This window comes from Cinclus cinclus, chromosome 12, assembly GCF_963662255.1.
Source record: "Cinclus cinclus chromosome 12, bCinCin1.1, whole genome shotgun sequence".
Taxonomy (NCBI): domain Eukaryota; kingdom Metazoa; phylum Chordata; class Aves; order Passeriformes; family Cinclidae; genus Cinclus; species Cinclus cinclus.
Genome location: NC_085057.1, coordinates 21,208,575 through 21,232,795, shown reverse-complemented (window position 1 = coordinate 21,232,795; position 24,221 = coordinate 21,208,575). Strand labels below are relative to the sequence as shown.

The window sequence follows — 24,221 nt, the reverse complement described above, 5'->3', positions numbered from 1 at the left end:
CTTAGGCACAGAATCTTTTATTTTCTTTTTTTTTTAAATTTTTTTTAAATTTTTTTTTCTTTTTTTTTTTCTTTTTGCTATTTCAGAAAGACTTATTCCTATATCTTCTATTCTACCAACTTGGAAACCTGAGCTTCAATAAAAATAGAAAGTATCTGATCTTGCTGTGTTCAGCAGCCATTGAAAAGGACTTGGGGAGACTTCTGTTTCACAATGTTTGTACAGCAATTGGCTCGTAGTAATTTGCATAAGATTCTGGACTGTGAATTTGAATGACTCCACCCAAAACATTTTGTGAGAGGCAGGAACCACACAAGAAAAAATAACCTGACAAGTCAAGGAAGAGAGCAGAGCAAAACCTACTCTCCTACAGAAAATCGAAATAGAATTTCCAATTAAGTTACTAATGAGACAAGTGAACAATTCTGTGTTAAGTTCATAAAATGTTTTAAGTATTCCTTTCCTTGGGGTGAGTGTAACTGGGATAACTACATTTTTCCATCTCTTTTGGTGTAAAGAATGTAATTAATTCCATAAGTGGTTGTTATCTAAATCTATGCCTTTGTGTTACATGATAAGAGTATTAAGTGCTTAGAATTCTGCTCCCTTTTGGTATAATAAGAATGTTGGGTTTAGTTGCTTTTTTTTAATTACTTTTTGCTTCTTGGTCTTTTTGTTTTTACTTGCAAGATTTTGTTTCAAATATAACAACATAAATTACTGTGTGATCTCAAAACAATAAATTATACTGTGTTAAAACATGAATTATTGTGGCACCATGTGTGGATCAGCTCCCAGTTTCCATCCTGTGGGATGAGCACCTTGGACATGCTCAGGTGAAAGTGGGCTCAGCAAACTCAGTCTAAGGGATTCACCTGTTCCCAGCTCTGGATCTATTCTGGGATATCTATCCCCTAACAAGCACTATGGATTAACTCTTGCTGTGCAGTTCTTCCTCTGCATTCAGAGACCTCTTCCCAGGATGAAGCAAAGCAATGAGTGAATGGGCTGGAAGTCAAATGAGATGGGTGGCACAATATGACTAGAGGCAATTGCTGTGCAAGGGGAACGTTGCAAGCCACGAATGGATGAAATGAGCTCTCATTGGAGACCTTTTCACTACAAACCTAAACTTCCCGAGGTACAAAGGTTAATTAATATCTGTTGGGGTTAATTGGGGTGCATTAAGACAATGCAATATTTGTTTACTCAGTGAAGCTGCCAAAGGATGGTTTGCTAATGAGAACTTGGTGCTTCTACTATGATACAAAATAATACTTTGTTTTCTGCTGATGTGGCTAACACAAATTCGTAAATATTTGCACACCCTTCAGATCATCATCTGCCTTTCCTGCAGACTTAAATACAGACTAAAAGGAAGAAGTGGAAGAGGCTGTAAAATTGCATCCATCCATGCCAGCATGAGCTCTTCTAAAATGGCCAGCCCAAAACTGAACACAGATGTAAACTCAAAGCTGGCAGTCACTGGGCACTGGTAATTCAGCAAGGCAAACAAGCTCCCTCTTGCCCCATTTTCCAGATTAAATAGAGAAAAGATGCAAGCAGAGCCTCAGGACCTTCTTGTCTTGTGGTAATGAGCTCATTCAGTCCACAGAAGGTGTGCAGGTGTCCCAGAGCAGGGGATTCACCATGAACAGCAATGTTTTATTCGGGATGATGGCCCCACTGGAACCAAGAGAATGTTATTATTCTAAAGAGTTCTCAGCCTCATTTAAAGCTAAAAGAAATACCAGGAAAAGTGTCAATATTTTCTCAACTCCAGCTTTATTTTTGAGTGATGAGAAAATACAAGCTGTGACCAAATCCATCCCAAGATGTACTGAGGGATAGAGCATTATTTCATTCCTATACCCCCCCATGCAGCAGAACTCCACCAGGAGCACAACACCCACAGACATCTCCCAATTTAGCATTAAAAAAAGCCCAAAAGAATAGATTCTCTCTTCCATGAAGCACAAATTGTCAATCACCTTGATTAGCCTTCTACACAATTAACAGAATCTGAATGCACTAATCACTACTGAACTTCTCCAGGTTGTTTTCCAGGGCAAATCAAAGATTAAATTAAATTATGAAGTAGCCAAAGGCTCCATGGATCTTTCATGGGCACCAAACTAGGCCCACTTCAAGTCCTCCCAGTTCACAGTCACGACAAAAGCAAAAGTGGGAAACCCTTTTGGGGTACAAAAGATGGAGTTCCAGCAATCCAAAAAGCCCCTGAGAATCACTCAGCTCCCATGGAATTCCATTTGAGGTGACAGAAGTGGCAAAGTGCCTCTGTTCAAATCCCTTCAGGTTTTTTGGTCACAATATCTGTGTTCTTTGCCTTAAGAATTACTTTTTCCTCCATTTTCATTTTCTGCTCTGTGGTTTGAGAAGCTGAAAATTTTGTGTCCTTTGGCCACTGCACATTGAGGGTTTGAGTATGCAGTTCTGATCAAAGCCCTGGCAGAAGTGTCCTCACGTTGCAAATATTTGTGAAAGACACATCGGCAGAAATCAAGACGTTGTATTTTATCATAGCAGAAGCATAAAAATTCCTATTAAGAGACATCCTTTGGCAGCTTCACTGAGTAAACAAATATTGCATTGTCTTAATGCACCCCAATTAACCCCAACAGATATTAATTAACCTTTGTACCTCGGGAAGTTTAGGTTTGTAGTGAAAAGGTCTCCAATGAGAGCTCATTTCATCCATTCGTGGCTTGCAACGTTCCCCTTGCACAGCAATTGCCTCTAGTCATATTGTGCCACCCATCTCATTTGACTTCCAGCCCATTCACTCATTGCTTTGCTTCATCCTGGGAAGAGGTCTCTGAATGCAGAGGAAGAACTGCACAGCAAGAGTTAATCCATAGTGCTTGTTAGGGGATAGATATCCCAGAATAGATCCAGAGCTGGGAACAGGTGAATCCCTTAGACTGAGTTTGCTGAGCCCACTTTCACCTGAGCATGTCCAAGGTGCTCATCCCACAGGATGGAAACTGGGAGCTGATCCACACATGGTGCCATAGGAGAATGGGCTGAGTGGGAAATGGTGAGTGCAGGGTCACAGAGGGAGCAGTGGGACTACTGGGAGGGCTGCCAGAGGCCTCATCTCATTGTTATGATGCTCATGGTTTGTGGGAGTTCATCCTTTGGATGCTCCAAAAGCATCTCCCAGGCTGGGCAGTGCGGTCAGAGGGAAATCACTGTCCCTGCAGGAGTGAGAGCAGTGTTGAGCCATAATGTGCCATAATGATCACAGCCCTGTGTTTTCTCCAGAGTTCTCACTCTCCTGTAGCTCCCCTTTCCTGGACGAGCAGCAAGGAATGTTCAGCCTCTGCAGAGCTGGAGAGGCCAGCCCTGTGTAGGTGCCACAGTGGTGGTGCTCACAGGAGCACTGGGTGACTCTGACAGAGGCATTAAGAGCTACAAAGTAGCAGCACTTGGAGGTAACACCTCAGGAAAATGCAGTTTGGTTTATTTGGTTGTTTTTTCTAAGCAAGCTGGGAAAGAATCATGCCAAGGAAGCAGCCTGGGACAAGTGGATTTGGATGTTTCATTTCAACTTCCTTACAGACCTCACAAAGATGTGTCCCATCAGAATATAAATTTATTCTTCTGTTTTGTGTTTTTATGTTAAAGATTGAAGCACCCTGTGAGGCATTAACTACTTAACCTACACATGCCTGGCCTCATCAGAAACCCCCTTTTTTCCATGCTGCTGTTGTCAGAGCATCTGTTGTTACGATGTGTTACTTTTAACCTTTTCAGTAGGCTTCATCAAGTAGATATGAGCTCCAGACCCTTGGAACTGCTGACGCCACAGAAACTGTGGTGATTGCAGTGATAAAGAATAACAGGAAAGATTCATCATGGAAGAGGAAAGATTCTTCCCCCTCCCTGAAGGAGAGACCTTCAGAATACTGCATAAGAGCCTCATGCTGGGTTTAAAAGTCTGCCTGATGTATCTTGCAGAATGTCTCCCTCACTCAGGCCATGCTTTCCCAGGTTCATGTATTTTATTCCTTCATTCCTTTGCTGTTTTCTGACTGCCAAGAGTGTCACCCTGAGTGTGCACAGAAAATCTGTGAGAAGTCTTCAGCAATTTAGGCCACATCACACGGAAAGCTCCTTCTGGTGTGAAAGGGCAGCTGAGGCTCTCCATGGTCCCCTCAGCTGTATGGAGTTGGTCACCTGGCCACAGACCCTGGGACATTTCAGTGGTACCAACAGCCTTTGAACACAACTGTGTACTTGCAAAACTGTGGGTGACACGAAGTCACTCCTGTGACAAGACAAGAGAAGAAGCAGAGGTGAGGGATTGTGCCAGCTGTGAAGAGCTGCCAGTGCAGCAGCTGGATGCCTGTGGGTTCGTGCGGGGTCACCCAGCAGCTGGAGTCCCCAGGCTCAGTGTCCTGGTCACACAGGGACACGTGGCTCCATCCTTCCCCTCTCTATCTCCTGCCAGGACCCTTGCACAGCCCCTGTGGCATTCCCCGCTCTCCCACCAGCCCTTGCATGCTGGCACCTGATGGCTGCACCTCTGCAGGACCTGGAGGAGCCCTGGCACCCAGGGAGCTCCCAGCTGGCAGTGCCTCCCCTCGTGCCACAACCCAGTGCTCCCTATGGAGTGTGGCTGATGGAAATGCTTCCAGTGGGACCCCTGCGTTCCCCAGGCTGTGCTGCATCCACACAGGCAGGCACAGGGCCTCTGTCATCAGCACTTGCCACTTGTACTCACTGATGGATTTTAGGGTCTTTTTTTTTTTCTTATTATCCACTGAGAATGGCGATAAGAGTTCAAGAAGATGTGTTAATTAAGGAAGACTTTCCATTTTGACATTATGATGTTATTTATTCCATGATTGTTTTCTTGACAGCCACCTTGGATCTCCTCTGTTAAACTTCCATGGCTGCTCCTTGCCATGACCTGATTTTTGTGTTAGGGCTTTCCAAGCCTGGCCTACAGAACAACCACTGTGTGTTAGCTGTCTCTTGAGATGGACCCAGGGATGAAGATCTGATTTAAATATTAAGAGCAAGAAAAATGCTTCACATTATCTGGATCAATTATAGTATTATAATTCAGCACTGTAGCCCCACAGTTTTGATACTATTTCCTTCATACTCTCAGTCAACATCATTGGACTGGTCCCACAGTGCACATCTGTATTTCAGTAGGAAATCAGAGTTTTGTGGATAATACAAAATGTGCAGAGGGCATTTGTATGGTCCACTTTAAATCCTAATGTTACCTTCTGTGGGAAAGAAATCCTGGCTTGGTCTTAATAACAAAAAAAAAAATAAATTGAAGAATCATTCTCAAGGCTTTGAGTACCTGGAAAGTGGGGAAAAGAAAACCTTACATTCCCTCATTTTCTCTCTATCCCTTCCCAAAAGCCCCAACACCATTCAGAAGCTGAGGGTCTGTGATGCTGAACAAACCTGGAGTATCCAGTGGCTGTGGGGTATCCCACTGTCTTGGGATTGTTTGGCTTGGCTGCCAAACCCTTCCATAACCTTTAGTTTAATTGTCTCTTAGTGCTAGGTGAGGATCTGTGCTGTCACTGCTCTGGTATTTACATACCTAATGCAAAAATGATTTTTTAATTGGCATTTTATTAGCTAGTTGGTGATGGCTGGGATGACGGATATTTATTCTAGATTATTAGTATTTATTCTAGATTATTAGTATTTATTACAGTCCTTGCCCTGAATGTAATAGCTTTATTGTACTTGATCTTATATATCATGACAGAGCAGAAGAAAAATGTTTCCAGGAGCCCAGGGTACTGAGGTGAGACGTGTGGATGGTTTCATGATTATCAGATGGAGTAAGAGCTGAAGGAATGATTTCTGGTGGGATAATTCTCTTCCCTCTCAACATCCACACTCCCACTGACAGCAAAACATTTGTAAAAAAAACTTAAAATCCTGATTCCTCTTTCTTCATCCCAGACCTTGAGCTCTCCCTGAATGCTTTATCAGCCTTTACAGAAAGCTTCTAGCCCTCTATTTAGGCCAGAAAACCATTACTCATCTGATTCAGTACATGTCTTGCCTTTAATATTTGATGTCTCATCTGTTGCCTCAGTCCTGGCTCGTGTTCATGTGCTGCACATAAGTCCAGTTATTAGATTATTATGAAATCATGGCATGTCTTTCAAGAGTGGCTTTTTTTTGTTTTCAGCCACTATCAAGAACCATTTCTGGTGCTGCTGTTATTACTCATCTTATGTAAACTGTTTGTTCCTGCTCAGTGGCTTCATTTCAGGGCAATTCTATTTTAAAAAGGAATTAAAAGATGATGGAAGAAATAAAACCCCAAATGGCTGGATGGGGAAGGGAATTAGAGATGTCATGGAGCATTCAGTGCTTCTGGGCAGTAATAAACCCTGCCTGGCATAAATGTAAATCAGCACTCTCAGATGATGTGGTTTCACTCCCCTGAGCTGCCCAACCAACTGCCCCCAACCTGTCTGGGGCAGGAACCTCAGCCTTTCCCTGCCCCATCAAACTGAGATAAAGTTTTCTAGAATTTCTACACAGTGAGAGATGGGAATTCGTGGCAGAAGTGCCAGTTGTTCTGTACCTGTTCCTAACATTTGCATTAGACAATCAGTTTGTAAGAGCAATTGTTAAGCTCTTCAGTTCCTTTATTTTTTGAAAGGTCATGGAATTAGAGAGGCATTTGCATACTTGGTGTGACTTAAGTGACAGCTTTGGTTTCGCCCTGTCAGTGGGAAGGTTTCTGGGAGGGATTTTGTAGTCAGGTCGTTGGATTTGGGATGCTGAGGGGTGGCACAGCTCAGAGGGCAGGACAGGGTGGCTGGGCCATTTGTTGCTGTCAGATGTGAAGAGAGAGGGTGATTAATGAGGAAGTGGAGAGGGAGGTAATTAATTTCCTGTTTCTGTACCCTCTTTTCTCTATGTTAGCTGTCTGGATCTGGCTGTGAAGTGTTTGAGACCAGGAGGGTCTGAGTCCTGCAAGGTTCTGCTCCCAGGGATAGTCCCAGCAGCAGAATAAAGCTTACAGGACACGTGCTTAGATGACTGTAGTGCCAAAGGCTTTTAATTTTTGGATGTATTTCTTAACCTTTATATAAAAGAAAGTATGCAAGTGATATTAATGAAAAAGGGTAATGAGATTTCATTACACTTAGAGACAGCTTTGTAGTCCTGAGATTAGAAGGAAATTATTATTTGTTGAGGTTCATTCAGTAGTGAAATTTCAATTCACCTTGCTGGAATTAGGAGATGCTCTCATTAAACTCTTCCTCATTGATGGGCAGCATTCTCTCAACTGACTTTATTTTAATATGACCTGAACAGAATTTCAATGTACTGCATGGAAAATCTTCGTAAGACTGGGAGGTCACAGAGGCATCCGTTGCAGGGGTGAATATTTCCACTTTGTGTTTCCCATCTTTGGGGTACGTTTTACTTGGAAACCAATCCTCTTGAGTCAGTTTAATGTAACCTCTATTTTTTGTGGTATTCCAGGCATTTGTTTTCCTTAGATAAGCAAGTGTCATGAAGAATTCCTGACCTAAGGGAGGCTGATGCTGGATTACATCACAGTGATGACATCATTATACCTTAGAGACAAACCTGACCTTCCTTAGCATTTGATCCAAACCATAACAGCAATCATGATTTACTGGGAGTGTCCCCTTGCCTTCTTCAGCTAGGCTGGGGCAGTTTCCTGAGGCAGCCCTCAGGAACTGAATCTGTTGGTTCCAGGCTCTTCATTTGAATTGAAAATGTGACATTTCCAGCTCTTCCAGTCACTGTTACAGAGATGATGCTGCTTAGATTGCTGCTGAGGAAATGGAAGAAAAAAAGCTTCTTGCTTGTTAGAAAGGGAAAAGCAGAGCAAAAGTCTGCTTCTAAAGGCAGAGTCAAATCCCACTAAAAATACTGTCTGGGGCTTGAATTGTCCTTGTTACCCCAGCAGCAGCTGAGCTGATATTTTTAATTCATGTTCATCAGGAAGATGTGAGAGTCTACAAGAGCTCCATCAGCCTGTGGGCCTGGGGCAGGGTCTCCTGAATTGTTACAGAGCAGCAGGAATGGCAGGGAGCTCGATGGGAAATACATAGAATTGGTGAAACCAGGCAAAGAAAACGAAATAATTGTCCAGTTGATTCTTTGGGGTGTTGTATTTTTTAATTTCTGTGATGGTGGGAGTGCTCATCATGGGAGAAAAAGAGTTTGAGGCCAGGGGGATTTTGGCTTCAGAGATAAAACCCAGGTCTGGGTTCTCACAGGAAGAATTCAGGTGTGTCATGCCTAATTTTTAATGATCTCTAACCAAAATAGTTGCCTTTCCTCTCTCCCTTCATCTCCCCACCATCCCTGAAAGCCTTTCCTTTCAGTGCTGAATAAATCTCACATTTGATTTTTAAAATACCATCGTTTACAGGTTTTGCTATTTGAAATTTTTATCTCCTTTTCTGGCTGCATCAGAAAAAGCACAGAAAGAATTTAATAAGCAATGACTTTTTTATTTGTTCAATTAACGCAAATGTAAATTCTTCATTATTCAGCTCCTAATTTGAGCCAATTTCAAACATTCTTTTAAATTTTTATGATGCTTTTTTTTTTCATTGTTGTGTTAGTAGTGCTGTGCTTTAGCTATTTTTGCAGCATCAGGATCATTCTGTGTTTGTCATGCTCCATTTGGTTGCAGTGGAGATGACTGTCAGAGAAATACATTTTTCCAGGCATTAATTGAAAAAATAGCTTTATATTCAGTGTGCAGGAACTGGCAGATGTAGATAAGGAACAGAGAAAATTCATTAAGTGGCATTTCTCCAGTTCTGCGTCCCTCTTCTCCCTCCAAAAAGGCAACAATGCCAGATTAAATCATAAATGAATTTAATATACTGCATGACACTGTAGAAAATGCTTTCTATGCAGTCACTTTCATTCTCCCACAAATTTTGGTGAAAACTTTAGAAAAACGTAACCTTAAGAAATTACTCAAGTAAATCAGTAAATTTTCACAGTATTTCCTGAACCTGTGTGCAATATTTGTATGTAAATTTAACCAAAATCTGCACATCTGTTTCTGAACGCTCGGGTCAAGCAAAGTTGTACTGCACAGCTTTGACCTAGAAAAGCACTTAAATAAAATACTCATACTTGTGTGGAGAAATGAACCTAAACCCAGCCAGGCTGTGACTTTTATTGCCACACAGAACAGAAGATTGGAGGCTGCTGCTTGTGCTGGGAATATGTGAAATCTGAAGTCCTACTGAGCTTCTATTTCCATTCATGTTTTTTAGTCCCCACTGGTTCTTCTCTACATCCTTGGATGTTTTATATCCTCACACAGAAATGATGTTTTAAATTGCCTTCATCTGCAATGCTCTTTCATTGTTGTGACAGGACTGGAGGGAGAAATAAAACAGTAATATTCAGGAGAGGAAGTTGGTGTGTTTAACATGGTAAAAACCCAGCTACAAAGTGGAGCAGCAGCAAAGGCATGTCCAGGCTCAGGTGCTGATGGGGCAGATGTCCTGTGCTGCCCTCGCTGTGCTCACTGCTGGCTGTGCCATCTGGGCACCACGAGCCAGCCCAGCCTCGCTCAGAGCCCCCAGGAATAATTAAAATAACTTTTCTGAGTAGAGCAGCTGACTTGGAAAAGATAAGGAGGGCCCCTCTTGTACCTTCTTATGCATTCTGAGAATTTGTGGGAGTTTTGCAGAGCAAACCTCTTGCCTCAGAGGCTCAGCGCCATTTCCCCACATCTTTGTCATTTCCATGCACTTTGCTGGCCCTTTCTGACATTATCTCTGCAGAACTCTGCAAATCTGATTTCATCATGCTTCTCCATTGTCTCCTTTCTTTTCTCTTTCTCTCCCTCGTTCAAAGAGTTTGTTAATTTATGCCTTTCAGTGGGAGTTAAAAACAAGCAAACAAAAAACCCCAAAATTTTGCTGGATGGGATTCTGAGTGATGGCTGGGTCACAGGAGAAGGGAAACCTTTTGGTTTGAACTGGACACTGGATGTAATTTTCCAGGATTTCTAAATGATTTACAAGGAAATAAATTTCATTATTAAAGATGATTATACTCTGGTTTTTAGATGAGACTGAGTGGGTGAGTAATTTCACCAAGACTTAGAGAAAAGAATAAAATCATCTACATAATTTACCCTTGTTTGTGCTTCTTAAGGAAAATGATTTTAACAAAAATGGAAGAGTCTGAATGACTGATGTCTGAATTCCAGCATTACGTGGATTATAGTCAGGAAAATAAGGATGACCATGGATGCTTTAGACAGTCTGTTCCTCAGTCAGCCTTACGGTGTCTAAATAGACAAATTTTATCTTAGAGAAAAAGCAGCTCTTGGTGTTCCAGCCTCTCCTTGGCTTTGGAGACTCCTCAGGTGTATTTTACACACGTCACAAACACAGGACAGGAGCTGTGCTTTGTGTGCCCTCCTGCAGTGAGGTCCAGGGCATCGTTCGAAACTCAGGAATGCAGCATGTCCCTGCAAATGTGACTGGGATTACTGAAAATCCCTGCATCTTTTCCCTGTGCTGTCCCAGCCATCCCTGCAGTGCTGGAGAGCTCCAGCCCTGTGCTGAGCTGCTGGAGCTGGCCCACCACTGAGCACAAATGTTCTGGGTTGGATCACAGGCATTGTTCACATGTCTGCTCCTTCCATTCTTTGAGATTTTTCCTTGCAGATTTTTGTGCTGCTGCCTGAAGCTGCATCAGATAAAAATTTCTGCCCCAAATCCCTGTCGATGGTGCCCATGGAATTTCCCCTCCGTGTGTGAGGTTGAGTTGGTTGAGTTTTGGGGGTGTGATGCAAACTGTGGGTGCCTTTTGTAAAAATCCCATGAGGAGGAGCTGGAAAGGGGCTCAGCCTGGAGAAAAGGAGGCTCAGGGGGAATTTCTGTCTCTGCACAACTCCCTGACAGGAGGGGCCTGCTCCCAGGGAACAAGAGGAAAATGGTCTCAAGGTGTTCCAGGGGAGGTTTAAATTGAATATTAGGAAAAATTTCTCCATGTCAAGCACTGGAAGAGGCTCTCCAGGGGAGTGATGGAGTCACCATTCATTGAAAACTTTTAAAAACATTCAGATATGGTGCCTGGGGATGTGGGGGGCTTGGAAGTGTTGGGTTAAAAGTTGGATTCAATGATCTTAGAGGTCTTTTCCAACCTTAATGATCCCGTGATTCTCTGACTCCTAGTGTAAACCCTTCTTTTTGGCAGCCCTGTAGTGTTAGCAGCTCAGGGTGCCCTGGGTTGGCTTGTGCTGGAGGCTGATCCCTCACTTGTGTTGCCCAAACTTCTGTGACCTGTGTGGGATCACAAAAAGGCAGCAACTCCTGTGGCACAGGGGAAAAGATTTCCCCTGCCATGAGAGCTCTCAGAGGAGTTGGAATGCTGGGGGATGATGCAGGCACTTTGTGCTGGCTGGAACCCCTCTGTCCCAGTGTCACTGAGCATGGGGCCCAGCAAATTAACCGAGGTAATTAATAATAACACCAGCGGCCCTGCTCTGCGGGAGGGACTCGTGTTTCTCAGCAGCTGAAGGCGAAATGAAACTTTGATGAGTTAACCAAGAGCCAGAAGCTGCCCAGCAGCTGTAAGGAGACACCTGAAGGGAAAGGTGAGTCAGGATGTGCCTGGAGTGGGGATCACTGATCCAGGGTGGCATCACTTTCGTCCCCAGGAGCCGCCTGGGAGGGGCTGGGGGGGCCAGGCACAGAGTGGGGACTGTTGGCATTCCCTCCTGCTTGCAGGGCGTGCTTCGCACTGCTGAGGTGTCCCGCATGCTTTGGGGGAGTCAGGGATTTGCCCTGAACTGCCCGAGCCCAGGAGTCCCCGTGGTGTGGGGTTGATGGTTCCCCCCTCACAGGCACCTTGCTGTTCCTCCAAGGTCAGCTCTGGTGCTCTCCTGGGGTTGTGCAAGGATGGATCACCATAAACAGTTATAAGTAACAGAATCACAGGATCACAAGGTTGGAAGAGACCTCCAAGATCAAGTCCACCCCAGCCCAACACCTGAACTAGACACCATGGCACTGTGTGCCACATCCAGTCTTCACATCCAGGCATGGTGGCTCCACCAGCTCTCCGGGTAGACAATTCCAGTACTTGATCACCCTTTCTGTAAAAAAACTGTTTCCTAATACCCAGCCTCTATTTCCCTTGGCACAGGGAAGACTGTGCCCCTAGTTCTGTCATTACCTGGAGAAAGAGACCAACCCCACCTGAGCACAGCCACCTTTCAGGTGCTCTGGAGTGATAAGGTCACCCCTGAGTCTCCTTCTCTCATACATAACTTTATGTTGCTGATCACATTCAAAACCTAAAGTCTGTAAATTTTCCAGCTGAGTTGGTCTCTTCTCTAAATAAAACAAAAGGAAACAGCCTCGGGTGCACCAAGGGAGGTGTAAATTGAATATTAGGAAACATTTATCCATGAGAAGGGTAGGCCAGCACTGGAACAGGCTGCACAGGGAAGAGCTGGAGTCACCACCCCTGCAGGGATTTAAAAGATGTGGATGTGGCACTTGGGGACAGGGGTTGCTGGTGGGATTGGGAGTGCTGGGAGAACAGCTGGACTCGATGATCCTAAAGGGCTTTTCCAATCTGACCATTTCTGTGATATCGGGTATTGTTTAGCAGAAATATGGAACTGCAAGAAGTTCTTGCAGTTCTTCATGCTGCTCGGAGAGATATTTGGGCTCAGTTATTTTACCCTGATGATGCTTGAAAATATTTTTGTTTGTTTGTTTGTTTTTGTTTTGTTTTTCTGTAAAGGCACCAGACGTGCATCATTTAATATAATTTAAAAGGAGGGGGAAAAGCACCTCAGTGGATTATTCAGCACAACCACCCATTGCTATCCTGTGTCCTTAAACTGAAATGCTCTTAAATTGAAGCATCATGTAAAATACATGGAGCCACATTGTTTCCTTTTGCCTTTCTGTGCATATTCAACTTATCACTTTTCCTTTTTCCTGTGACAAAAATGTTATGCGGCTCATTCCAGGGATGTGCTGAAGTCCATTTGCAGCCACAGGTTGCTTTGAAGTAGCACAAGAGAAGCTTTATTGATTTATCCTTTGCATTCAGAACAAAGATTTGTGTGACCTGCTACAGGTATTACCAAAAGCTTCCATGATCTGTTCCAGCTTCATCCCAAAAATAATTTCTTTATGCTTTAGTATCTATTTTCAGAAGTCATTGCTTGTATATATGTATATACATAGGTCTTACTAATATAAACCTCTGAATTCAAAGACTTTTTAATGATTAAACCTGGCAAGAATTAGTGATAAATGGAGCTCATGAGAATTCTGCTCAGAATATCAGGACAAATCTTCTTGCAAAACCACAATTTAAGTGCAATATTTGTGTTTGTTAATATGCCGTAGGTGCTACAGCTTGGAATTTTTCTTGGAGAAGTAATTTATGGGAATGCATTTTCTATTTCATGGCAATTTCACCTGATTTTATTTTATTTTGTTTTTTTTACAGGATTAGCTGGCACTGCTGCAGACCTAGAAAAAAGAAAGCTTATTTTTGGAAAAAATTTTATACCTCCAAAGAAGCCAAAAACATTCATACAGCTAGTTTGGGAAGCATTGCAGGATGTGACTCTTATAATCTTGGAAATTGCAGCCATCATATCTTTGGGGCTTTCATTTTATCAGCCACCTGGAGAAGGGAATGAAGGTAAAAGCTTTTCACAGAAGTCATCTCAGTTTAAGAAAAGTGTGTCCTAAATCTCAAATCAATTCCATCACCACCCTCCAGAAGGTCACTAACAGGAAATTTCCACATGGTTTGTTCCTGATCCCATTTCATCTGGTCCTGACATATTTTTCTTTTCATCTTGATGTTTCTTTATGCAAATCCTGAACATCATGACGTGAGTTAAAGGGAAATCATAATGTTCTTGTGAAACTGGAGTGGTTTTGATTGAGTTTTCACCTTTGAGCCTGCATTTGGAGTGTTTGATTCATCCTTTGTGGTTGTTTATCACGTGTTATGGATGAGAAATATGTAATTGTTTATGTAACTGCTGGATCCCGTTGCAGGAACACAGACAAGTCTCCAGTTTACACTAGAGGAAGGATTGAGCTCAGTGTGATTCACACATTTCAGTATTTTTAGTGGTGCAGCTCAGGCTTGTGAGCTGGCTCCAAAGGGAGCATTGGAGCAAAGTGCTGTTATTGATGAATATTCTCCATATTCTGCAGAGCCTTTCTGGCTGCAGGAAGTTTTATCACCCTGCCTCCCCCCCCCCCCCCTCTTTGGAAAGCACTCTTGAATTCGCATGCTTAAAATATTTGTTCCTCTCCATAAATGCAAGATTTCCATTTCTGGCAGCTGATCCAGATTTCTTCCTCCCCCCCTCTCCTGCTCCCTCCTAGACTTCTAAAGCTGGATCAAACATGCTGTGTGAAATGACGTGAGCAGCTTGGCAAATGTAGGAAGAATGTCTTCCTCTAAATATAGCCCTGAAATGCTTTTTACATTTGCTGCAGTTTCCTTTGGGCCCTTCCCTTCCCTTCCCTTCCCTTCCCTTCCCTTCCCTTCCCTTCCCTTCCCTTCCCTTCCCTTCCCTTCCCTTCCCTTCCCTTCCCTTCCCTTCCCTTCCCTTCCCTTCCCTTCCCTTCCCTTCCCTTCCCTTCCCTTCCCTTCCCTTCCCTTCCCTTCCCTTCCCTTCCCTTCCCTTCCCTTCCCTTCCCTTCCCTTCCCTTCCCTTCCCTTCCCTTCCCTTCCCTTCCCTTCCCTTCCCTTCCCTTCCCATTCAGCAGCACAATCAGCATGTAGCCATGCACAGCTCTTGGGTCCTGGTGGGGATTCATTAATTCCTTTATAAATTATTGGGAATCTTTCAGTGCTTTCTCACTGAATTATGAATCCATGGCTCAATCCATGCTCAATTTAGGCATGAAAAGATAAAGGAGTAATTTATTTTTTTTTCAGCTGAAGAAAATGTTATTTATTGGAATTACCTCATATAACTGGTGGTATACCTTGGGGACATTGTAAACCATGAGGGATTCTTTACAAAAATAGGATTTAGCTTAGACTAAATGCACAGTTTGCTTTATTTTATTTTATTTGGGAGGGAAGGAATTTTGAAAGTGTGATTTCTCCAGGTTGTAGGAAGAGGAGAGATGTGTCATCAGGCAGGGGTGGTTTGTTTCTTTCTTTTTCAAATTGTTACTCTTATTATTTCTACCCTACTCTTAAAATGTTTCTTTCCCATGGGAAGACAGGAGCCTGCTGAGTTTCTGAGGGAGTCTGGGAAGCTCAGCAGCACAGCCTGGGAAGATGTGTTTGTGTTTTCCCACAGACAGAATTTTATTCAATAGTCACTGTTTTCCCTGCTTGAAGAATTGTTTTTCTGAAAGGTTTTGCCTTGGTTTACACAAGAAGAAAACCAAATTAGTGAATATCTTGTAATCCCATTTTTGACACTGTAAAGACATTGTAAAGGTCTTCCACATTTTTTTAATACATTCTGTTGTATAAACAATTCTCTTTAAATAATTTTAAAATTTAAAATTTATACTAATTTTAAAATTAGTATATCATAAATTGCTGCCGAAGGTACCTTTAATTTATTGGTAGATGACCTTTTTAAAGAGTCCTGAACACTGGAAAATGGATGTATTAAGCTTGATTTTGCCTTGGTGAAGTGGGGAGTAATCCCGCTTGAAATTTATTTTAATGGGTTTGTCGTCAGTATTTTCCTTTCCTGACTATCTCCAGAATGAACATTTTATTGAAATATACACTTATTTGCAACTTTTATTTTGTTTTTTTATTCCCCTTGAAAACAATATATTTACTTCTGAAAGTACAGCCAGGTGTTAGAAAGGAGAGCTGGCACATGTTGTTCTCTATTTTCAGTCTTGCCTCCTCTTTTAAATTCTTTCTTTTTTCATTTGTTTTTTCCAAATGAAATGCATTTTCATTATGAAAACGAGTTAACAGCACTGTTCTTTCCAGACTGATTTGTTCAGTTATCACTGCCAATATTCTGAACTCGTCAACTTCTTGCTTGGAGTAACTTGAAAAGTTGTCACCCCTTAGAAGTGATAGTCTTGCATTGGAGGATTAAAGGACAATAAGATGGAAAGAAGAGACTGTAGAACTCAGTGTCAGGGAAACACCACTTCTGTCTGTAATGGAGCATTTATCTGCCTTTATTTAATATATTTCTATCTGCCTCTCGCATCCTAAACTTATATCTACCAATGGCATTAGTGGTTAATACAATAAATTGAACTCATCTTTGTTTTTAAAAATCACTGTAACTCCTTTCTTGACTCTTGAAACCCACACATAACTTTTGATGCTGTAACAGAATTAGCATTTAGAAGTGCAAAATATATTTCTCCTGAGGCTTTTGAAGGAGAAATTCAGGATAAAATCCCCACATGCAGTAAATATTGGAGTGCATGAACTGCTTCATGAGCCTTGTGTGAGGGTGGAGCCTCATGGATGTGAGTTGAGTGTTCACATCTTCACTGCAGATCTGGGTGAGTCCTGGAGAGCAGTCTTTCCATTTCTGCTGCAATCAGGGGATCTGGGCTAGAGGAATCCCTGGATAAAAGTGCAGTTTGATTGCTTCTCCAGAAGCCACTGCAGTTCTTCCTTTTCATATTCCTTAGCAGGAGTGGAGGTTTCAGGAACGTTTTCTCCGGAGTTTTGATGATGTGCATTGCATTCCCTTTCACCACCTGACAGGCCATTAGAAGCAATTGAGATCTTTTGCATAAATTATTGTCATCCGCGTGGCAATTACTGTTCTCATTACTGAGCCACACGAAATCAGTTTTCTACCCTTTCAAAAAGGTACAAAACTGCGGTTGGATTTTAGAAAATGCATCTTGAGAGAAAATTCCCAGTGCAGATGTAGCCTCTGCTACAGTGAGGATCACACAGGGGTGTGGCTGGGGCGAGGTAAAAATGTTTTGTTCCTCAGAAAAAACACTTCTGTGTCTGGGGTTTGTGGATTACAGTGTTCCTGCCATACAGAGTAGGGGCTCTCTGATATCTCAGAGGATCTGGTGAATGTGTGAGATCCTGGCTTCATTTTAACTTTTTTGTAATGTACATTAGAGGTAGTCCAGGACTAAAATGGAAATGTTTGTCTTTGTATAGCAGTATATGGTGAAATGATTTTTATGTACTGTTAGTAAAGAAATGCCCTGTCCTGTTTTTAAAGACAGTGTAAAGAGTTCCTTCATCAGAGTAAGCAATGGACTCAAACCATTGAATTACTTGAGGAAACAGGACATCCTTCCGGACAGAGTGCTTGGACTCAGAAATCCAGCAAGGGAATGGGAAATGGCAGGGCTTCTCTTGGTCATTCCCAGATATCTGTCTTATTGTGGCTGTCAAAATACAAGAATCTCCTCCTCTACCTGGTCGCTTGTTATTTTTGGTGGGTTTTTGTTGTTTCGTTTTGTTGTTGTTTCTGGGTTTTTTTAGATTTTTTTGTTTGTTTGGCTGGTTTGCTTTGGTGTTTTCCTCACTCTTTTCTCTCAGAGCTCTGCTGGAGCAGTCACTTCTGGCAGAAATGCCCTAATGGCAATTTGCAGCTCTGTCTCCTTCTGGAGCTGTTTTCCCCCAGTCCCCCATCAGGATTCTGCTGCTTTGGTGCCTCCCCTGTCTTATCCATGTGAAGTGGTCAGAAATTCCCAGAGCCTTCTGCAAACACCTTCAGCAGGAATTTCTGAGCCCTCTTGAGTCCTCCTCTTTGTTTCTATCTTCAGCCCCAGCATCACATGTGGATCTTATTATCCCCTTGCAAAAACTGCTGATGTCAAGCCCTGACAATCATCGGCTGGTTTCAGGAGTGTAACTAACATTTTAACTGTTCTTCCTTGAATTCTCTTTCCTTCTGGATTGCAAAGGGGGAAGAAGGCAGCCTGAGGTAAGATGTTCCAACATCACAGTGTTTACCAGGAAGCCCTAGGCTGGAAACCTATTTCCTAGTGTACAGCTTTTTGTATCTTAAAGGTGGAATAAAAAGGAAAGGACTTTTTGGTTCAGGCAGCTTCTGTTAAAATTCCAAAGGCAGAAGTCTGGATTGAAAACAGAGTTAAATGATCAGTTACATTGCTCAGTGCTGCTCAGCAAGGCTTTTGTTGGGTTACCCTTCCCCTTGCTCCTGCAACAAGTTGGAAAAACATAGGAACAAGACATGGTCCCATGAAATTTGGGCCTCCCAAACCACTTATATTGAGATGTTGGTGGTTTCGTGATGCTGCTGCTGCCCAGGCCTGGAGCTGAGGTTCCTGCTGGCCTCTCATGACCTAAAAAAGAGACTTTATTTCATGGGCTGCGCCACTCATGTGCTTTCTTACCATTTTTGTAATGTGCCACATCACTCAGTGGGGACTCAAGCTGGAGATTTAAACCAGAAAGGACGTCCAGAAACTGGAGAGAAGCTGCAGCTGCTCCACGGCTCCTGTGAGGATCCTGCCTTTCCCTGTTCCTGTGCTCAGCCTCCCCGTGGAGGCAGCACTCTCTTGGACTTGTGGCACAACTGTTGTGGGAATGTCAAATCCCTGCATGGATGGGATGGACAGCGGGGCCCAAGCAGCCAGGGAAAGGCAGGAGCCAACCTGTCAGCAGTGCCAGAGCCACCAGGCAGCAGGAAAGGTCCTCCCTGAAGAAGCCAAGGCAGCCAAGGGGTATTTAGATTGAAAAACTCTGTAAAAATCAGTCAGAGGGGGAGAAAAACTCAAAGCCAAACAAAAAAGTTCCCCATCTCCTTGTCCATATCTCTTGCGTGGGGTTGGAAGTGCTGTGCTGCTCCCATCTTCTCCCAGGTTGCTGTGGAGTACAGCTCAAGATGTGCCTTTGGCATTTCATCTCTTTGAGCAGGTCTGCAAATAAGGAACAGTGAGGAAGATTTGACCAGCTGTTAGTTTGTGTGTCTTGGGGAGAAAGTGAAAAAAAGTAAAAAATGTATTGATATTAGAAAGAATACCTATAAAAAGAGTATAAGCACCTGAAAAAATATAGAGCAGTTGGCAACAAGCTTCTTTTTCTTAGGAGTGAAAATGCTGAATGTAACACCAGCTAGCTTGAATTTCTATGCAGTTTGTACTGATGTACGTTAAAATATATATATATATATATATATTCCCATCAATTTGGACAGTCCATGCAAATTCCCTGTCTTGGAATTCTGCTGGAGCAGAGCAGCTGCAATAATGAGTGTGTGCTAGGCTCACACTGTTCTGAAGATGTGAGGTCTGTCCCAACCCCCCAGCACTCAGTGTGGGATATTCCTAAAAGGAATTAGAAGCCGTTGGAATAACATGAAATGGAGACATTGCTCCCTCCAAACACTTCAAAATATTGTTATTGTGCCTGTGTCATGTTGTGGTTCCAGCTCTCACCTTTCCTTAGGTGGTTTGTGGTTTTCTTGCTTTAGGCTGCTAAAGGGAATGTCAGGATTTCAGGGAAGGTGAAACAGGCAGGAAAAGCTGCTTTCTGTGTTGCCATATGTCAGGACTGCTTGACCATAGATGGAATTAAATTATTCTTTCTTTCCTTCCTGTTTTTAAACTGTGATTTTCTTCCTTTCTTTGCCAATAACTCTGGCAGAGCTGCACTCATTTCAGTAATTTCAGGTGGGTGATATTTGGAATTTCTCACTCATTCTGTATCCAATTCTCAACTATTTTCTTCTCACTGTCCCAGCAACATTTTTCTTTCTCACACTTATTGCCCAATCAAAAAAACTTCTGTTCCCTTTCCAAGAAGTGTCGTGTCTCAAGAAACAGGTCTGGTGGATATATATTCGTTTTTCCTGGGAACTCTAGAAACCTTCCACCTCTGTGATGAAATCATCTTGTTCTTAGATTGTACAAACACAGCAGATGCCTGGTGGGGGACCCTGGAAATAGGATCTGGCGTGCGCCATCGCTGCTTGGCTCCGGAGTGGTGCGCAGGTGTCGCCGGGGCAGGAGGCGACCCTTGGATCCACCAGGCACGGCAGGATTGGCTCTGCAGGAGCTCTGCCACCTCATCTGCTCTGGGAAGTGGTGCTGGGAGCTGTGAAATCCTCTGGGGAGAGCGTTTGGCTTCTGCCAAGTGCAGGCATGTCAGCGTGGTTGGGTTTGGATTTCTTGCTTTGAGCGTTTGTGTGGTTTCAGGCAGAGAAATGAGCACCGGCTCAGGAGTTCACTGCAACAAGGAATTCTCCTGTGCCCCTTGGCTGAAACGGCCCAGGGGATGGTTCAAAAAAGGGAAAGCACTGATTGCTGAGGAACTTGAACCAAATTTAATTAAACAGAATTAAAAGTAACCTGAGATGAATAGCCATATGAAAGTCTGGTGCCATCCTCTGAGGAATTCGGTTCATTTGCTTCCTAGTGAGCCACAATTGAATAGAAACTCAGTGTTTTAATGCAGCATTTATCAATTTTTTACCTCTTCAGCCCAGCCTACATTTCCCTTAGCATTTTAATTCAGGAGGGCTGTTGAATGCATAATGAAGCACATCCATTTTGTGTCCTTTGCCAGACTTTTCCATCCTCAGGTTCTTGCAGGGCCCACTTAAGATCCCAGGACATTTTCCACAGGAAAATGTTGCATGCACTCCTCTGTCTCTAAAAATCTGCCACCCTGAGTTTCATTAATATGCAGATAATCAATTTGATTAATGAGTGAAAAAATTAGAAATGTCAGAAATGAGTCAGCTGAACAAAGTTAATTCTCCAGTCTTTTGTGGCAGCTTTACATCTTAAATTTGTTTTAGAGCATTTTACATGTGGTAATGTAGATTGCATTAAAAATGCACAAACACAGGCAGCACAAAAATCTAGTTTGTAAGGCCAATGTTAATGCTGTTTTGCAACCATCCTAAAATCATAGCAGCACATAGAAATAAACATCTGCAAGTCTTTTGCCAGCCCTCCTGGTTATGAAGACAAGATCAAGTTGGAAAACTGACTCCAGGATTCGTGTGTGTGTGCGCACTTTAACCAGTGTCTCCCAGTAACATTTTTGGGGCACTGAAAATCTGCCACCACTTCAAGTCATCTTCATTAAACAAAATTGAGAAAATATGAAGCATTTTCAAAAGAAAATGAGCAAAAATCCATTAATTTTAACACCTGCAGTGTTCTGAGCCCTAAATTTCACCCCTTTATGTGGCCTATGTCAGTACAAAGCAAACCATCCCCAGCAAGAGCTGAAAATATTTGTAGAACTTTGCTGCAGATGCTGGATACAGCAAGTGGTGAACATCTTGCAGCTTCTGATGTGTTTGTCTCATCCAATGCACTCATGTGCATTGTAAGTTTGCACAGAGATTGTTACATAATGTTCTCCAGGCACTGAGCAATAAGAAATCAATGGAAAATCATGGATATCAGGGGGTCTAAGGGCCACCCAGCCTTAAAAGCTGATGTGTCCTAATAAGAATCCTTGATCATCTTTGCTGCTGAGCAAATCACACTTTCCCAGATGTCACTGCACCAGAGGGTTTTATTGTGCTGCCCAGGGAGGAGCATTCTCAAGAGAAGCTGAGCTATTAGAAGCTAACATTTTTTAATAAAAAATAGATTGTTGTCAGAGTTAGCAAAACACAACTTTCACGAAGTGTCATTGCACACACACAAATTCTCTTCTTCTTAATCATAAAAAAATTAAACTGTGAGATTCCTGAAGGATTTTTTAAACCAGTCTAAACAGTCTGTGAGCACAAAGGGGAGGAAGCATTTGGCAGCCTGGGAAGCAGGAGAAATGGAAGTGTTTGCCCTCTTAAAAACAGCTTGTTCTGCCAGAACCCCCCATTCAACCTCCTTCCTCCCAAAGCGTGCATGAGGTGAAGCAGCATATGGCTTCTGGAGACATTACCCCAATCTGTTTGGCTAAAGAAATTCAGTTCTGGTAAGAATTTGCTTTTTTTAATTCCTGCTCTAGATATCATTTCAATACAAGGACGGGTGGGAGTGTGTGTGCTGTGTGTCCCAAACTCTCATTGTCACCAGTACTTGTGCAAGGCTGAGCTCATGGGGAGAAGATTGTGTCCCTTTGGATCATCACTCCCTGGACACACTACTGAATTTCTGAAACATTTTTGCTTTCATGTGATTTTCAAAAGAAGGGACAAATTTAGGTTGGGGGCTCCTCCACGGCTGTGATGTGGGGTGATGGGGACATCCTGTGGGGCTGGGCTGGGGAATGGAACCAGCCAGGGCTCAGACCCAGCCTGCAGAGCCTCTCCTGGGGCTTTGCAGCCCCTGCTTGGGACGGTGCTCCTGGAGAGAGCCTGGAGCCCGGTCAGTGCCACAGCAGCACCCGGTGCCTCTCAGCCGGGGGGGCTGGGAGAGGGATAAATGCGGCATTCGGGCTGGATCTGGGGGGGTGCCAGCCCCTGTGGGGCTGCTCAGGGCTGCTGACACCCTGGGCTTCAGGGGTCACCTGGGCATGGCCCTGACCCCGGGACAGCCAGGAGGGCAGGACAGTCCTGCAGGGCAGCCAGGCTGGGCTTGCCCAGAGCTCCCCAGCATTCCCTGAATTAGGAGTGATGCCAGGAGGAATGCTGGATGGATAAATCAGAGAGCACTCCAGGCTGGCCTGGCTAATCCCAGCCTGGCAACACCAGCCTAAGGCAAATGAGGCAGGAGATGATGAGCAAACCCACCTGAAGGGATGCTGGAGGGGGTTTAGTCCATCCCAGGCTCAAAAGCACCATCAATGCTTCAACCCTCCCTGACAGGCATTTATCAGATTTATCTTTAGAAGGTTCCAATGTTGGAAATTCTCGGAATTCCCTGGATAATCTGAGTGTCCCTGCACCAAGACTTTAATTCCTGGTGTGTAACCAGGGTGTCTCTTGTAAGAATTGAAGCACAGCTCTGTGTTTTGTGTTTTATAAGGATGTAAAGACCGATTTGTGGTGTTTTATTTCCAGCTGTAATTTGTCTCCTAGAAGACAGCCTGTTGATAAATACCAGGGAATAGCTGTTTGTGGAGATTTACCCACAAATGGGAATTCTTTCAATGGCAATTTGAAATTTGAGCAGGTTGGCAGTAGTTCAAAAAGCGCAAATATTGCACTGAAGCTGACAAAGAGAGCCAAAATATTATCTTAAAAAATATTTGCCTGTTTTTTGAAAAAAATAAATAGAAGTTGCCTTAAATCAATGGGAACCCAAAAACTCAGAGAAGATCATTATTATGAAAAGCTAATAGCTTATGAAATAAAATAATATAAAAGTACAGGAATGTAACTTTTTGTCGTGTCCCCTGCCCAGTTGTTGTTGGGCAGGGGACAGTTCCAAGGTCTGTGAGCGCTGGCCTTTAGGCACTCAGCTTCATGGCTTCTCACAGAAACCTGTGGTTTCCAGCTGGAATAAAAAGACCAGGAGAGCAGCTCAGACTTTTCCCACAGGCTTTATGATCGTCCGTGAAGGAGTCAGGCTACAAATCCAAAGATGGGGGATCACACATGTACTTTTATAGGGTTTGGGGGGATCACAAGTAAACCAGTGGAAAACAGGGTTAACACATTTTGGCCAACTACATTATCTTTCTTTGTTTGGGACAACCAATTATAAAGAACCAAACCTAACCATTAATATTCTAAAAAAATAAAAAGAAGAGCTTGCATTTTTCTAGCATGAGTCATTCTAAGTGAGTAGTTTTTCTTATTTCAAAGGAAGTTCCAGAGTGCTGTCACAGGGGTGTTTGCAGAGGGATTCATCTCCTCTACACAGGAGTATTGAATTTTTTCTTATCTCATCGTTATTTAAAAATAATTTTTAATTTGGCAGCTTTAAGATACCAATTAGTACTCAAATTTGCAGAATTTTTATGATGTGAATATTTTAATATTGACTGTTTCTGTATCAGGTCCTAGGTTTATTTTTCTGTTGAAGTCGAGGCAAAGTATGCTACATCTCAAAGTCTTACTGTGCTTACTGTTCCTCACTGTTGGTGGGCTTGAATTAGAATGAAAAATTGTTACCTAAAAAAAAAAAAATGTTTAAGCACAGAAACAAATCAGAAATACCTTTTTGAACAGGAAGGCACTTGTCATATATGTATATTTTCATGTATATGTGTGTGTGTGTATATATATATCTCCTAAATAAAGTAACATTTAAACAAGTAGCATTTAAACAAGTAATTTCAATTTATTTGTGTTTTGCACAAAACCAGAAATTTTTTTCTCCCCAGGAGATGCTGCT

At 42.9% G+C, this 24,221-nt stretch overlaps 1 protein-coding gene across 12 annotated transcripts in view; it reads left to right on the top strand.

Annotated features, from left to right (window-relative positions):
• The window catches only part of ATP2B2 (ATPase plasma membrane Ca2+ transporting 2), a 169,083-nt gene that overhangs the window by 46,128 nt on the left and 98,734 nt on the right, over positions 1–24,221 (top strand). For all 12 annotated transcript variants that reach the window (XM_062500956.1, XM_062500955.1, XM_062500953.1 and 9 more), the window contains exon 2: positions 13,516–13,713. In XM_062500956.1, coding sequence (XP_062356940.1) covers positions 13,516–13,713 — 198 coding nt within the window. The remainder of the gene's footprint in view (positions 1–13,515; positions 13,714–24,221) is intronic.